The sequence below is a fragment of the Varanus komodoensis genome, unplaced genomic scaffold (assembly GCF_004798865.1).
Source record: "Varanus komodoensis strain SLA01 unplaced genomic scaffold, ASM479886v1 scaffold1, whole genome shotgun sequence".
NCBI classification, from domain to species: domain Eukaryota; kingdom Metazoa; phylum Chordata; class Lepidosauria; order Squamata; family Varanidae; genus Varanus; species Varanus komodoensis.
In genome coordinates, this window is record NW_025335268.1 from 72,834,935 (window position 1) to 72,851,028 (window position 16,094).

General features: G+C 46.9%; 1 protein-coding gene across 6 annotated transcripts in view; it reads left to right on the forward strand.

The window, feature by feature from the left end:
- The first annotated feature begins 872 nt into the window (after positions 1-872).
- Positions 873-16,094, forward strand: part of EXOC4 (exocyst complex component 4) — a 394,149-nt gene continuing 378,927 nt past the window's right edge. For all 6 annotated transcript variants that reach the window (XR_006414572.1, XM_044428719.1, XM_044428745.1 and 3 more), the window contains exon 1: positions 873-966. Coding sequence is in view for 5 of the 6 variants with exons in the window: in XM_044428719.1 (XP_044284654.1) it covers positions 887-966 (80 nt within the window). In the remaining variant the exon portion in view is untranslated. The remainder of the gene's footprint in view (positions 967-16,094) is intronic.

The window sequence follows — 16,094 nt, forward strand, 5'->3', positions numbered from 1 at the left end:
TGTTTTTGAGGGTCTCCAGCTGTGGAAAGGTTGAAATCTACTGCCCTAAGTCAGTCAGCTTCCTCCAGGTGTGCTCTCCTACAATTGGTGCTGAGGAACATACGTAACAAGGCCTGAATACGTGTAACCAAATATTATGCCCATTATTTCTTCTGTTTCCCTCCCCTTCCCGTTGTCCCTTCTGCACTAAATTTTAGATTGTAGTCTGCTTGGGTCAGCAAACTCTGAAAAGCACAGTGCCCATTAGTGACCCATTTTTGTCATCATCAGTAGGAGCAGCAGCAGCCATAGGAAGTCATTTTGTTTTAAAAATTAGGCCAACAGGCCTATGCACACATGCAGTTGCTCGTAACTTTTTGGAACAAGAAGGCTGAAGTTATGTTGGGACAACACCTTGCTTTGCTTTTTCATGGGATAATTATGAAGCGCGTCACCACTGCCATCTTCTAGGCTTATGAAAATATTTTGTAATTATCAATTTAATTAAAAGCAACGATAAGGCTAGTATAGACCACTGTTTCCCCAGCACGGGCAACACAAGAACAGTAAATGTGCAGTGTGTTGTATTTATCTGGCGGGCTGTTTTCACAAAAGAACGCTGTTCGCTGCAGCTCCGGCAGCGGGAGCGCGCTCAAGCCCAGGTACGAGTCGCTCTGACTGGCAGCCGCAACAAGTTCACCCGCGGCCACGGCGCGTCCCGCCTCCTAGCGCTCACCAGCCGAGCCCTGGAAACTACGAGTCCCAGAGGGCGCTGCGCCAGGAGGTGCCCCGGCCGGGCGACGTTTCTCCGCCCCCCCGGCAGCCGCGATAGGGCGAGCTCTTCCAGCCCGCCCGCGGATTGGCTGGGGGGCGGTGCGCGACCCTTGACACGGAGGCCGAGCCCAAGATGGCGGCGTCTGAGGCGGCGGGCCGGTTCAGGATGAGCAAGAGCAAGGACCCCTCCGGCCTGCTTATCTCCGTCATCAGGTAGGGGCGGCCGCCTCCTCCCCGGGGCGCGAGGGCCGCCTCTGCCCGCCTGGCTCTGCCGGACGCCTCGGTGGGCCCCCAGGAGGGGCAGGGCGAGGGGGGCCGCTGCCCCACGCCCCCTTTCCGCCCCCGAACTGCGGCCCCTCCCGGGCCCCGGCGCGGCCGGCCCGCTGGCTTCTCCTGGAGATCCCTGGGCGGCTTCCTGGGCGTCCTGCCCCGGGCCGCCTCCCTTGCATTCGTTCGCGGCTCCCACGTTGCTTCTTGCGCTTCCCAGTTGCGAATGCGGGGTGCAAATCCCTCCGACTCCGTGTTTGGGCAGTGGCAGCCCAAGGGTGCCTCCCGCCGCTCCCTCCCTCGCAGGTTTCTGCATCTAACGGAAGTCTTGGGACGTTTAGTGGAGGACGGGATGTGCAACCTACAAGTAAATAAGTACCTGATCCTGCCTAATGCTGGGAGCTAAGCGGAGTCGGGCCTGGCTGAATTCCGGATGGGTGACTTGCAATGTTGTGAGCCGCCCAGAGAGCTTCAGCTGTGGGCGGTATAGAAATGTAATGTAACAGTAACAATAATCATCTAACTGGTGCTAGGAAGGAGAAAGAAGGCGCGTGGATGCACACCCTGGATGTCCCGTTGCCCAAACCCGTTGGCTGCTACACAAGAGTTTCCCCATTTATTGTGTGCTCTTCTTAGCAACTGAATTACCTCCCCAGGCATTTTTGCTTTCCAGTCTCTGTTGTTCTAAATCTGCGAGGCTTTGGCCCAGTAGGTTGTGTCCCCCAGTGCTCCTAAGCCTGTGCACGCATAGGCTTTTAAGCATCCGGTGCAATGTGAGGGCAGTAGTGGAGCTGGGATCCATTGCTGCTGCTCCTGCTCTGCAAATTGATGGGATGGACAATTTTGGCTGTGCTTCGATGAGGAGGAAAGAGGAGAGATGCAGCCATTTCTACTCCCCTTCCTTCCAGAATGACCATTTTACCTTTTCTCCTTTACTTCCTCTTTTACCACTTAGGGTGCTGAGGGAGATAGAAGGTTCTGGCTCTTGCACTTGTGGCAGCATCAGCCACTCTTATGTGATGCTGTTGTAGTGTGTCTTTGATGCCGTCCCTCCATCTTCCTCTGGGTCTGCCTCACACTCTTTGGCCTTCTCCTCTTTTTGTGTATGCCTGGTAGGGTATGGACTCCCAAGACATTCTCTCCAGATGAGCAAACCATTTTATTTATGCCATCTTTGTATATAGTTAAGGATTAGTTCTATCCCAATGCTTTCCCTTATAATTTCATTCCTGAACCTTTTCCCTGATGTCATTTTTCTGGCCTCTTAGGAGCAGCTGGTGTAGTTCTTTTTGGCTGTGAGTTGGGAGGGAGAATCAAGCATTTAGCCACAGGTCTGAGGTCAGAATTCTTTTCTGGACATCTAATTTGGAAGTCTGGAGGATGGTATGTCCCTATCTCCTGGTGATGTATTTTATGGTTTTATTTGGTGTGATTGCCTAGAGAGTGTTGGAAGATGGGCAAGACAGAAATAAAAGCCAGTGTGGCACAGTGGTTAAGAGCATGGGACTGAGGTGTGGATGATTTGGGTTCTAATCCCTGCTCAGCCACAGAGCCAACTGGGTGACTTTAGACCAGTCACAGCCCAACTTACTTCACAGGGCTGTCATTGTGGGAATAAGATTGAGTGCAGGAAGAGTCGAATAATGTAAACTGTTGGGAGTTTGGTGGAAGAAAAAGTGGGATATAAATTAATAAATAAAGTAACAGTGTGCAAATGTACCTGGATTTGAAATTAGAACTACCTGCTAAAATAACTGGTAATGCTGCATTTTCATTTTTTAGCTGGATCAGGTAGGATGTTAGTGATGCCCATGCTAGAGCTGTGAAAACTAAATTGTTGGTTCAGCGTTTGGATAGGGTCTGCAGTGTGGGCTGTCTTGGATATTGTGGCCAAAGAATCATAAAGACTTAAATCACAGTCTAGAGCCCTGGGTGTTCAGAGCAGTTGTTCAAGAGAAGGCAAACTATTGTCCAGTGGGAAATTTAGTTCAGGTTATTTTCATCAAAGGAGCATCTCTTGTACGTGCTCATTCTGGATAATGCAAAGCCAGGATAGCAGCACCAGCACCGCCCATCCTCTGTGCTTACGTTACTGGGGATGCAGTGAAAATAACACGCCCCCCCCCCCCCCCCGGGGAGATGCAGAGAAGGAAAGAGGCAAGGCATGGGGGCCACCCAGAGAAGGTGCTCAGGGGCACAACCTTGTGGTGGAGGTCATGCGCAGCTGGAGTGCTTGCTTCTGACAGTGGGCTTAGAACTGGGACTGGCTCTGGGTGGCACTTCCAGCTGCAGGCGGCCTTCACGCACAGTTCCCTCCCCAGGAGTCTTCCGCATCTTTCGCCTTGCCTCTTGCATTACCTAGTTTTGAATGTAGTGGATAGCACCCACCCATCTCCTGTACTTGGATATTGCTGGGTGCGAAATGAATTTAAGAACGCACCCTTTGGGAGGCGTAGAGGAGTGAGGCAAGACTTGAGGCCACCCAGAAAAGCTCAGCAGTAGAGCACCTGCTTTGGCATCTCCAGGCAGGGGCAGGGAAACACCTCTGCCTCCTCCCCTGGCATGATAACCTGCAGCGCCACAGCCAGTCAGTGTAGACTGACATGGGCAAGGTGTAGCCCTCCAAATGTTGTGGCCCACAACTTCCAGCAATGCAAGCCGGTGGTGAAGGATCATGGGAGTTACAGGGCAAGGCACTGGGAGGGGCCCGGGTTGCCCATGCCTGGGCCAGTGACAGTGCTGACCTGGATGAACCCGTGGTTGATTCAGCGTAATGCAACTTTCTAGATTCTTACAAGACACAGAAGAGACAACATGCATATATTCTGTGTGCCGGGGTGGGGTGGGGTGGGGGGATAATAAAGGGGATGAGTCTGTCTTCTCCTGCTCTTTTACACTCCTTAGAGTTGCATGTGGTTGGGGGTGCAAAGGCAGCCCCCTCTTACGTCACTGTACACTTTAATGCTCTGCCAAGACCCCTTTTCTTTACAGATGTGTATAGTTGGCATGCCAGAGGTATAAGGTACGCTTTGCAAGCAACAGCTGCCCTCACTGCTCCATTTGGGTGATGCTGGTGGTGAGCCTGTGTCCTTTGTCTTGTTTTTTCTTTGCCGTGTTGAAGGGAATCTGACGGCGGCTGACTTCATCTGTCAGCTGCCCATGTCTTGTGTGTGGGCTGGCTGGAACCTTCCTGCACGGTTGCTTTCCGATAGCAGCACCTCCCCACGTTTGTTGTTCAGCAGCATCCTAATTTGCTGCCCCTGCCCACTCGTGGTGTATTGCGACTTTCCATCTGCACTAAGGGGCTGTTGCGCTAACGTGACTCTGTGAAGCGTTGGTGGATGGGTGGCACTTGCGATCGCACACTTCGTTGGCATGAATTCATGTGTCGGCCTGAATTTATATAGTGTCTCTTTGTTGTGAATGCAGATGGCTTGGTGCAGCATTTGTGAAGTTCAGCTCTGCTTAATTTTGGGATCAAGTAGAGCAGGTATTTTGAACATATGTATCTTAGTGAATGTAGCCCATCCTTTTGCAAGGTTAAGAGACAGGGTGCAAAGTATATCTTTTAAGTGCCTGTCAAATCAAGATGCAGTTAAACAGTTCACAATTTCAAGTATGATCATCTGTTTAATAATCGCCTCACAAACAGGACAAAATCTAGTGCCCCTTCTGGAAGAGGTGTTGACTTCATCAAGGCTGCAAAGGAAGGCAGCTCCAGAATCGGAGGCAGCCACAGTGGGCCTTAACATCAGATAGGCGTTGAAGGTTAAAATGGTGAAAAGCTGATTGCTGACAGAGCCAATATTCATTCTTAGTGCAAGCCTGGGTAGATTAGTAGTGCAGAAAAGGAATGTGGGAAGTTGCTAGGCCATCTGGAGATGGACATTAAGGAATTAAAACACCACTGGAATATAGTAATTTGTGTACTCCCTCCCTCATGCAGGAAGTGTGGATAAGCAAAAGTAAGGCAGGTAGACAAAGCTTGGATCTCGGGTGCTTGGATCTCGGTGTATATTGGCAGGGTGTGCTGACAGAAGCACCTGTAATCCCCAGATTTCCCTCTTCTGCATAGTTAGTATAAGATCAGGATAGGATAGGGGATAGCATACCACAGAGCATAAATGAGTTTTAGTGGAGTAAGAGAGATTTAGTGGAGCAAGGGACTTCAGATGGAGTCACTGAAGCAGTTCGTGTGCACTTAAGTGGGCTCCGGGGGATGGTGGAGAACAGGAAGGCCTGGAGGAATGTTGTCCACGGGGTTGCGATGGGTCGGATGTGACTTCGCGACTGGCAATAACAAGAGAGATTTAGTAGAAAAACCAAGTGTGTATGTTTCCCTAGAATTATCTGGCTGGCACTGCCTCTAAGCAGTGCCACCATATGGACAAACTTCCTTCCCTGGCATGAACCCCCTTAGCTTGGAATAATTCCGTTATTGGTATCCAAATGGTTAGGGGAACTTTCTGGTGCATTACTGGTTCTTGTTCTTCAAGCAGTATTACACCATGCTTGATAAAACAATTGCCTACAGGCCAGCTTTCGGGTATTTATTTATGCTCCTATTTGTTGCTCTACTCTTGCATCCCACTGTTTCTTGAAGGAGATCATGGTGGTGTTCCATTTCACAATACCTTTGTGAAGTAGTTGGGAATGACTCTAGCCACTAATTAGTAAAACTTACTAGGAAGTATTGACCTGCTGCTTAATTAAAATCGCTGATTCAGTCTTCATGGAATGGCAACAAATCATGGGTTAGTTAACCCATGATCTGATAGGTTGTATGCTGTTGTCTCTTTAAATATACAAGCTCTGATTGGTCCAATTGGAGGTTGCTTCATGGTATGCAAATCCAGACACTATGGGTTAATCATCAGTACAATTACTTCTTACATTAACTATGAGTTGTTTAACCCATGTTTAATCTACAGTCTCTGGGTTCAGACATCATGGAATAATCTCTGATGGGGCTAATTGGAGGTTGTATATTCAGAATGGAAGTGGTGTGCGCCATGGCAGATTGTAGGCTAATAATGATTTTGCACTGACACATGCAAATAGGGCCACTGTTGAATGGGGACTTGATTTATCTGTGCTTAGAACTGATGCTAATTTTGCCTCATCTCTTTGATTCTGGTAATATGTGAGTGACTGAATATCGGGAACATGGTTGCTGATTGACCATGTGAACAATGTCAGCCTTATCTATGATGAGTCACGAGTTGCACATATGGCTATATTATTTTTATCTCCTTATTTAAAAAAAAATCTGTATTTTGGGTGTGTGGTTTAGAGACCCAATTTAATGTGGTTCTTATCTGTAAGAGAGGTTGAAAATGTAAGATAAAACATTATGCACAGAAGTGCTAATGAAAACTGATCTCATGAGTTCTGACATTTAGGGTATAAAAGAAATCAATTGAAATAGTTCTTGCGTAGACATTGGGAGCTTGCACCCATGGTGTTTGCTATTGAGGCATTGCAGCAATGAGGTCCAGTATGAGATTTTGAAAGTGAAATTGACTGGATATGAAAGCTGACCTATTAATTTTATTGTCCAAGCTGACTGCAAAAAGCAAATGGCACAAAGGAAATTAAAGTGGATGTTCTTTTGCCAGGAGTGTGGGTAAAAGAGAAAGCAAAAGAGTACATACTGAACAATAGATACCATTTTTCTTGCCTTTCTTGAAATTCCAAGAAAGTTCTTGTTCATGATGACTGGTTTTTGTGATGAAGCTGAAGCAACGCATTTGCTGCAGATGGACCACATTGAAAACCTATCATGTTCTGGAGTCCTGGGGCTGATGTACCTTTTGCTAAAATGTGCTGAAAATTGGATGCATAGCTAGGATAGATGCTACATATCCTCAAAATGGGGCACTTTATGCCTTGCCTTGCCTGGCATTTCATTTATTTAAACAATTTCTGACTTGTTGCAAAGTATAATAGGTTCATTTCCCCAGCTGAATTTCAGAGTCATTTCCGATGGTTCAGATCCCTTATTTCAGAAATGTCTACACATAAAGAGAGAGAAGCAATGGAGTCGAGTGGGGAAGTTGCTCAGTGCGAGAGTGGGCAGAAGGTAGAGTGGAATCTACAGCTACGTCTCTGCATGATTTTTAGTAGACCTGCAACAGTTTCCTGTTCTCAGTGGTTTAAGAGTAGTCCTTTTTCTTAAGCTAGGCCATTGAAATTAAAGGCACCTGGAGGAAAATAGGAGCAGTTCTGTCTGCAAGCTGAAGCTTGGGTACTGAAAACCAAAATCCTTGGCTAAGCAGGTGCCCTGAGGCAGTTCAGTGCCTGCTTACCTGAGCCGCTGTTTTGCACCTGGCTGTGGTTGGTGATCATGAGATTTCTAGTGAAAAAAAATGAAGTGCATCCCCAAGGCCTAAAGTCTGCCCGCTTCTGGCTTGATGTGTAACTTCATGGTAAACCAGCCTTCTGGCAGGTGTGACCTGGTCCGAGTTACAAGTATGATGCCGTGCTGCTGCTCTTACCGTGTTCTGTAGTACCTACACCTTTGGCTACCCTCATAACTTAGAAACATAGAAGCACAGAAACTGAACGAGTCAGAAGGGGCCTCCCGGGCCATCTAGTCTGACCCCCGGCTCCAGCCGGCTCCACTCACGACATGCCCACCATGTGCATGTTCAGCCTGTCCTTGAACACCCTCACCGACGGGGCCTCAGCCACCTCCCGTGGAAGCCTTGGGTATGGTAAGCTTAGGTATGGTTTAATCTGGTGAGCAGGCACCAGTGGCACCTGGGTCAGGCATGACTGCAGATGCCCTTTCTCTTGTAATTGGACCCTCCTGCCTCTGGCCGTGGGCCGTGACCCCACCCCCAAGTCGATGATGCTTCTGGCACCAGTGCTGCAGGTTGGCCACCAGTGGTGTACCTGAGACCCTGATTGTAACATTTCGTTAGTCTAGTGTCGTGACTGTTGGAGTTACGGTCCATCCAGTCATCTCTGACTTATGGTAATCCTATGAATGAAAGCTCTCGAGAATGTCCTATTGATGACGGGCCCTTTTCAGCTCTTCTAAATTCAAGGCTGTGCTTCCTTTATGGAGTTGGTCCATTCCATATTTGGTCTTCCTTTTCTCCTTCTGCCTTCAACTTTCCCTAGCATGATTTTCTTCCCTAGGGAGTCTTGCCTTCTCATGATGTGCCCAAAGTATGAGAGCCTCAGTTTTGTCATTCTGCAGGAAGATCTAGTTTGATTTGATGTAGGACCCTCTAGCGTATGGCTCTATCTGTGTGGGATGAGGAGAATGATTTCCCTGTTTGCAGAAAATTTGCTAGGAGCTTTTGAAAGAGGTACGTGTGCACCTGTGCTGCTCAGCTTGAGTCATCAACCTGTTTGGCAATATCATTGGCATGCCACCCCTTGTTTACGAGTAAGTGCTCTTTCACCTTGTGCCGCTCAAAGTCTGGATTATGAGGTGTTGCTCTGAATGTGAGGCAGGGCTTAATGTGTGAAAAGTCACACCAAGGCGTCAGGGCTGAATTAGCTGAACCTTGCATCTTGTCTAGCTCCCATTTTCTATTAGGCTGGCAACCCATAAACAATTCATGAACTTGTCTGTAAAGTCATACCATTAATTAGAAATCGTGACTTCTGGAAAATGCCATCTGGGTGTGTTTGCCTTTCGCCCCCAAGGTTTGCAAACGACTTGCCTTTCCAAGCTGATCTGGCTGCCCATAAAGTGCGAGCCATTTTTTTCTGCTTTCAGCCTCACCCTTTCTCTGCATTTTATTTTCATCCCACGGACTTGCTGTGGGATAAAATTGGGCGGGGAATCGTTTCAGAGGCAGGGATAACAGCCACCTAATGCTAAAAACCTAAAGGCCGCTGTTGTAGGTGCTGCCCAAAAGCCCCTTGGTGGACAGATGGGTGGGGATGTGACCTGGTTTGGATCTGTTTTGTTAAAATGTAGCAGGCAGGGTGAGAATTTGGAGAACGTGGTCGGAATACACCGTACTATTGATTACTCTCCTCACCTAACCTTTTGTTTTGCCCATACTCATTTGCAGCAGCTTTTGTTTTCTGAAACAAGCTAGTTGGCATTTAGCAAATGCTATTTTTTCATGAGAGCTTGTCAGTTTTTTTTTTTTAAATTGGTGAGTGTAGCTGCTTTTTATTTATTGCCAGGGAGCTTTCTGTCCAATTAAGACTGCACACCTATGCACATTTACTTGGGAGTAAGTCTGACAGGATATAGTCAGATTACTTCAGAGTAAATATGCATATAAAGTGGGCTATAAAGCTTGCTTTAAACAGTAGTAAAGCTCTTAATGGCCCTATTTAATGAAATAAAACAAACTTTGGATGGACTTAATGAGACTTTTCTTGAAACTGTAGTGCAGAACACTGTCATTGGGCAGACTTTGAATATCATATGAATGCTGAAGTGCCTGCTCCTGCCTAATTGTGGAAGCTAAGCGGGAACAGCCCTGGTAAGAACCTGGATGGGAAACTTGAGCCCTGCACTGAGCTGGGGGTTGATGGCCTTCAGGACCCCTTCCAGCTGTATGATTCTGTGAAATGCTTTTTGTCTGGTTACCACCTTTTTCATTTCCCAAAATCCATGACTCAGAATGGAAGTAGTGAAATCGTGTACTGAAGTTGAAATGCTGCACTCCGTTTCTTGAAATTAACTTCCTTTCAACTAATTTGCATTTATTTATTTATTTATTTATTTATTTATTTATTTATTTATTTATTTATTTATTTATTTCAGACATTTCTGTGCTGCCCCATTCAATGGGGAGCCAGTGAAGCTGACGGAGGACTGGGGTTATACATTTCTATGCCGCCCCATTCGCAAAAAGCCTCGGGGCGGCTTACAAAACAAATAAATAATCAATCATACATATAACCTTAAAAATCTGGAGACATTTCGGCATAAATATAAAAACCAATAAATACAATTTACAATTAACAATTAAAATAACTTTTAAATAAAAAGGTCTTGGCCTGGTGTCGAAAAACAAATAATGATTGCACCAGGTGGACCTCTCTGGGGAGCACATTCCAGAGGTGGGGTGCCACCGCAGAGAAGGCCCTCCTCCGGGTACTCACCCTCCTAATATCATTCACAGAGGGTTCCCGGAGAAGGGCCTCTGCCGCTGATCTCAAGGGGTGGGAGGGCAAATATGGACGCAAGCGCTCCTTTAGATAACCAGGACCCAAGCTGTTGAGGGCTTTATAGGTGATAACCAACACCTTGAATTGGGCCCAGACTCAATGGGGAGCCAGTGAAGCTGGCGGAGGACTGGGGTTATATGAGAACAACGCCCAGTCCCCGTCAGCAATCTGGCAGCTCTGTTTTGCACCAATTGAAGTATCCAGACCGTCTTCAAGGGCAGCCTCATGTAGAGTGTGTTACAGAAGTCTAGTCGGGAAGTTACTAATGCATGTGTCACTGTTGCCAGGCAATCGTTCTCCAGGTAGGGATGCAGCTGATGGATCAGCCGAAGCTGAAGGAAGGCACTCCTCGCCATCGCTGTCACCTGAGCTTCTAACGACAGCTCTAGGTCGAGGAGCATTCCCAAGCTGCTTATATTTACTTCTGAGGAATGGATTATTTCAATGGCTGTATAGTACAAGTTGGGAGATCCTACTGATAGGTTTCAAATATTGATGGATGTCACCTTAGAATAGAGAAGGAAGCAGACAAAAGTTTAAATTACCTGATACGTTTGAGAACTGCTAGCAGTGAGGCAGATGGAATGGCGTCATAGTGAAGCAGAACCTTCGCTCTCCCCTTCTGGGTCTCTCTCCTTCAGAGCCTGTGTCCTCCCACCCCACCAGTCCTTGGCTTGAACTTTGCACTTTCCTATCTTGCCTGTCGAGTGGCCAGAAATGCTTAGTTGCATATTGAAAAGGAAATCAAACTTAGTAGGCCCCAAACGCAACCAGCCTGCTGTGTGTTTGCAGTGTTGTGTGTAGTAAACACAGTGCTTCACGCGGTGAACGAGGGAGTCCCTAGTTCAAAGACTTTTCCAGCCACAAGATAATTACGTAGGCTCAGGGAACCCTTCCTTTCTCAGCTGCAGCAACAAGCTCCCCTCACTGAGCTTGGCCTACCTTGCAGTGCTGCTCTAAGGAATATTGAGAGAGAATGTGTGTGAAACGAGAGCACTTGAAATGTGCGGTGCACGTCTTTCCTATTAGAATTCCTTCTATTGGGCAGTGGTAATGCCGGCATCGCTAGTGTCGTAATCATGGCACTCATCCCCATCCCAGCGCCTTGGAAAGGCCTGGGGATGCTGTGGTCTGCACAGGGGCTGAGGCTGGGAATCAGGTAGCCTTTCTGAGGGCACCTGTGGAGTTGATGGCTGCGCTCCGCATTCTGTAGCAGCTCAAGGCCTTGCGTTGCAACTCAAAATAGAAAACCCTCTTTATAACTCTTCTGGTGAATCAGCTTGCCCTGTCGAGTTTGATACAAGCGGACGAGAGCCTCTGGTTGTTCCATGCGATAGCAGTTGACAGCACGTCCTCCTCCCTGGGAATTGCAGCCCTATCGCAGACTCCACAGAGGAAAGGAGTTCGGCCGTCTCCAGTCGCTTGGCAGTTCCTGCCATTGATATACCGGGTCCTCACAGTCCATCTCTATTAACAGGTCCAAACTGATACCCCTTCCAACACATGCCAGGCTCCCCAAGGTGCATATTTGATCTCCCAGACGTTTTAATCTGCAGCCTTATAAGGCTCTCTCTCTCTCCTTTTAATGCCTCTCCCCCCCCCCTTTTTTTTCTTTTTTAAATAGCTGTGCACAATGAAGTTGGAGAAGTAATTAGATAATGTGTTGTGTTTGGGTTAAACCACTCTACAACTTTCTTTCCTTTATCTTGGGTATCCTTTACCTTATTCCTCCTCCCACCCCCTGCAATTTGTGTAATTGCTTCAGTGGGATTTCAGAATATATTATAAGATATGTATTTTGAGGTTAAGTACTGCCAGAAGCTGTAGATAATTTCACTTGGGACTTATCCTTGAAAATAACTTTTCAATTATAAAATTCAAATGCGATGTGTGCATTTTGAAAGTGGCGCAGACACACAAACCTGGTCATAACTGTTAGTAGAATATTCACCATTTTCAGAATGTAGTTGTGGAAATGCAGCTCTTTTTAAGTGCAAATGTGGAAGCGGATTAGTGATAGAAATGCATCTGTATCTTTTAGAGGGGGTCGCCCCACCAAAAAAGGGCTCATGGGCCTTACCACTTCTGCCTCATTCCACCTCCACAGCACAATGGACCCCCGCCCCTCTGCTGTTCTTGTTGGTAGCACTGTGTTGTCCGGTAAGCATAAGTGCACAGCTAATGTGTGCTTCTGTGATGCTCAGGAAGTTCCCCTGCAGTCCACAGACTCATCTCTGTGCCCATTGGCCATTTTTCTGCCTCTTGGTTTTCTAAATTCGTTGAAATACCAACACTTGGTATTCGTGTTGAAATACTGTCTTTAATACTTGCTTAATTGGCTGGGTTATGCCTCTTCAGAAAGTGATCCATCTGTAGCTCACAAAAAGCAGAATAAAATATACATCTTGTGGACTGGTTTGTACAATCAGTGCAGCCGACTGTGACACAGCCGACACAGGAGGCTGTGAGGTGTGCCGGCGGCCATTTTGAATATTCAGCTCTGGCAGGGTTTGTTGTGCCATACTTGTGTCATGGTTTATTGTGTCAGTCAAGCCAAGGTGATAGAATTATTAGAGGCTAAACAACCATCAAGTAGCAGTATAACAAACTGTGGGTTATTTGAGGGGTTTTTTTTTTTTTTAACTCTAAGGCAACCTGTGCTGCCTGGACCTATTAGACAATATAATAACCTAGGGCTTGAATAAGCCACCTGGAGATCACAGGGATCATGGCTTATCATGGCTTAAATAAGCCATGGTGGGCTGTGGTGATTGTGTGGACCAGATCAGAGCTGGGGGTTGTCCATGAAGCTGTATAGCTTCTTAGATTTTTGTTGGTCCATTAAAATGGCTAATATTTCCCATGTGGAAGAACCCCAGAAATGCCCTGAGGCAAAAATAATTTCACAGTAGTTGAAGAAGTAAGTATATCTTTAGAGTTAAGATGTACATACGCTGCATGAAATGTCAAAATGCTTTACTCATTTTCTTATCCCTGAAACTGAGAATGGCTTACATTTATTCTCCCCTCCCTTATTTCTTGGAGCAACAGCATCATCATCATCATTGTGAAGAGCTCCAGAAATAGCACGAGCCTTTTGCAGGTAACTGGAGGACAATTGGCAGTCCTGGTTTGTGTGGTATCGTTCTCTGTGTAATTGTCATGATTACGACCCCAAGACATCCGTTCTCTTCCAGTTCATGCTTTAAGACTATCAGGTTGTCAAGTCTGGAGAACTGTCAGATTGCATTCTGATCGACTGCCTAATGTTATAGACAGGTGTAATAATTACCTGTTGTTCCTCTGTAGCAGCAGCAAAGCAGAGTCAGGGCACTTCCTGTTGATTTTTCTTGTGAGGTCTTAATTCAGTCTCCACAGCTATGAATTGGGGCTGTCAATTGATCAAAGGTTTAGTCGATTAAATGTCTTGCTTTAACTCATTAATCAAAATAAATATTGCATTACTTCAATGAAAGTGATATTTCTGAGGCTGTGCAATGAAGTCAACAGTTTGTTTTAAGTAAATAAAACTGACAAATTGTTTGTTCTTGGGTAAACCCAATTAGATGTGTTGCCTGAGTCAATCCAGGGGTGTATGAGAGTGGTTAAGAACAGCATCGAACATCTCCTCAAAAGACAACACACACACACCCTTTACCCATCTCATTGCCACCTGCTGTCTAGTCACGTTATTTAATCTTTTTCATACTGTCAGTGTCATACCAGTATTGAACTGTGCTATGTGTAAGGAATCAAGCTTTGCTCCCTTTAAAGTAATTCAGTGTAATTTTTGGATGTGGGGTTGGTTAGGTAGCGTTTCCCTAATCTTTGCTCTGGGGTTTACCTAACCAGTTCCTAGCAGGAGATGGCTTTGTCCAAGGCTGGAGGAGTATTAAAATGCCTAGAAGGCAAGATAAGATTTTATTAGGTGAAAGTAATTTACTGTGTGTCTAGAATTCAGCCATTTCAAATTTCTGCATTCAAGAACCAGATAGTTAGGTGTGTAGATGGCTGAGGAAACTTGGATTTTCCCAGCCTTTGCTTATTCATTCATGTACTCCATTATCCCAGGAAGTAAACCTCGAACTCCTTGTAGCAGATCTTTCCAAGTCCTGCAGTAACACATCTTATACAGGTACGGAGCTGTGTGAGTGAAATTGTAATGTGAGAATTGCCCCCATACACAAAGTGGTGCTGATTGCCCCAGTTGATCAGGGAGGGGAAAAAAAGACTTTGAAATTCTTGGGAACTTGTGGGGCTTTCAACAAAACCTCGCACAGTATTTCTCTCTCCCCTGCGTGCACGTGGAGAGGAGTGCTGCTGTTTGGGACCGCGTCTACCTGAAACACAAGCTTTGTCCTGCTTTCACGTCTCTGGGAGCTGGGAGGGTGAATATCAGGGCTGGGGAAGGCCCTTGTGCTTCCTTGCACCCTCGAAGGCCTTCCCTTGGTGTGCTTTGCATTGCTGGCAGCCTGGCACCCCAGTCCTGAACATATCTCAACTCTGTGTTGGCTGGTGGGAATGGAGGAGACATGCTCTGTTCTGGAGATAAGAAAGGCATCAAGCCCCTCTTCTCCTGATATTTATTTATCGTCTTGAGATTTTATAATTATATAAGAAATTAAAAATAATTGATAAATATTTAGGACCAAACCAGCCACTGGTGAGATGCATAGCATGATTCCTGGGAATGTAATATTTACGGGATGGTCTCTTTCTTCCCCAGTCTGGTCAGATCAAACCTCCCCCTTTTGCTTTAGAGAGAAAGTCCCCATGTGGGGGAGGCATCGTGGCCAAAAGGGAGCCCCAGAAGATAGTGGCCCGCTCCAAGGAGGGCCCTTAGAAAGCCAGGCATTTGACACTCCTCAGCCTCACACCTCTCAGATCCCTTCTGTGGGAGCTTGCTGTGGAAATGAGCGTGTGGGCTGCCTGCCATCGCGCCACCTCGCAGGTTGAGCCTTCAGCCGCTTTCGGGAGGTTCCTGGAACCAACAGCTCCTTTAAGAGCCGCCCTAGCCCTGCGGTGCCTGCAGAGCGCTGTCCATGGTGCGGCCAGCTCTGTTTGCCCTGCTCTTGTTTCCCAGTCACAAGCACGGACCTCCTCAGCCCTTCCCTCGGCATTTGTGGGCTGCTTCTACCAGAGCCGCCTTGAGTGTCCAGTTGACCGGCTGCCCCCCACCCTGACAGGGAGCCAGGACTGGGAGTGGAGTCCATGTCAGTTGCTTTGCCTCTCCTGTGAGGATCACGCCTCCCCGCCACTTGCGTGGAATTTACTGGGGGAAAAGCATATGCAGCGGTATGTGGTATCTCTGGGAATGGCTAGGTCGGCCCTCACTGAAAGCTGCTGGGCACTTCTGTTCTCTTACTTTGCCTTCCATTCTTCTACCCCTTCACTTTCCTGGCTGATTCAGGCTTTGTTTTGAATGAGACACATTTATATATTCAACATAATATAATAAGATGTCCATGATTAAAATATTGAGAAGATAAAAAACGGTTTTAGCCTGGTGCTGAAAAGTCTAGAGCATTGGTGCCAGGTCTCTGGAGAGCTAGTTCCACAAGCGGGCACCACAGCCAAAAAGGACCTTCCCTAGGAGCCACCTTCCTTTAATCCTTTAAAGGTGGCTCCCGGAGCAGGACCTCTGATGATGAGAGAGAGAGGTGTATGTGGAAGGACCTTCCATCAGATAACCAGGTCCTAAATGGTTTAGGGCTTTACAGTCCAAGCAAGCACTTAAAAATGGGCTTGACTTCAGCTGGCAGCCAGTGCAGATGATGCAAGACTCATGCCTCACCGCTTTTGTTAGGCGACAAGCAGCTCTGTTTTGGACTAATTGATGCTTCTGGACCATTTTTTGGGCAGTCCCTTGCAAAGTGCATTATAATAGTCCAAGCAAGAGGTAATCAGGGCTCCGTTGCCAGGTT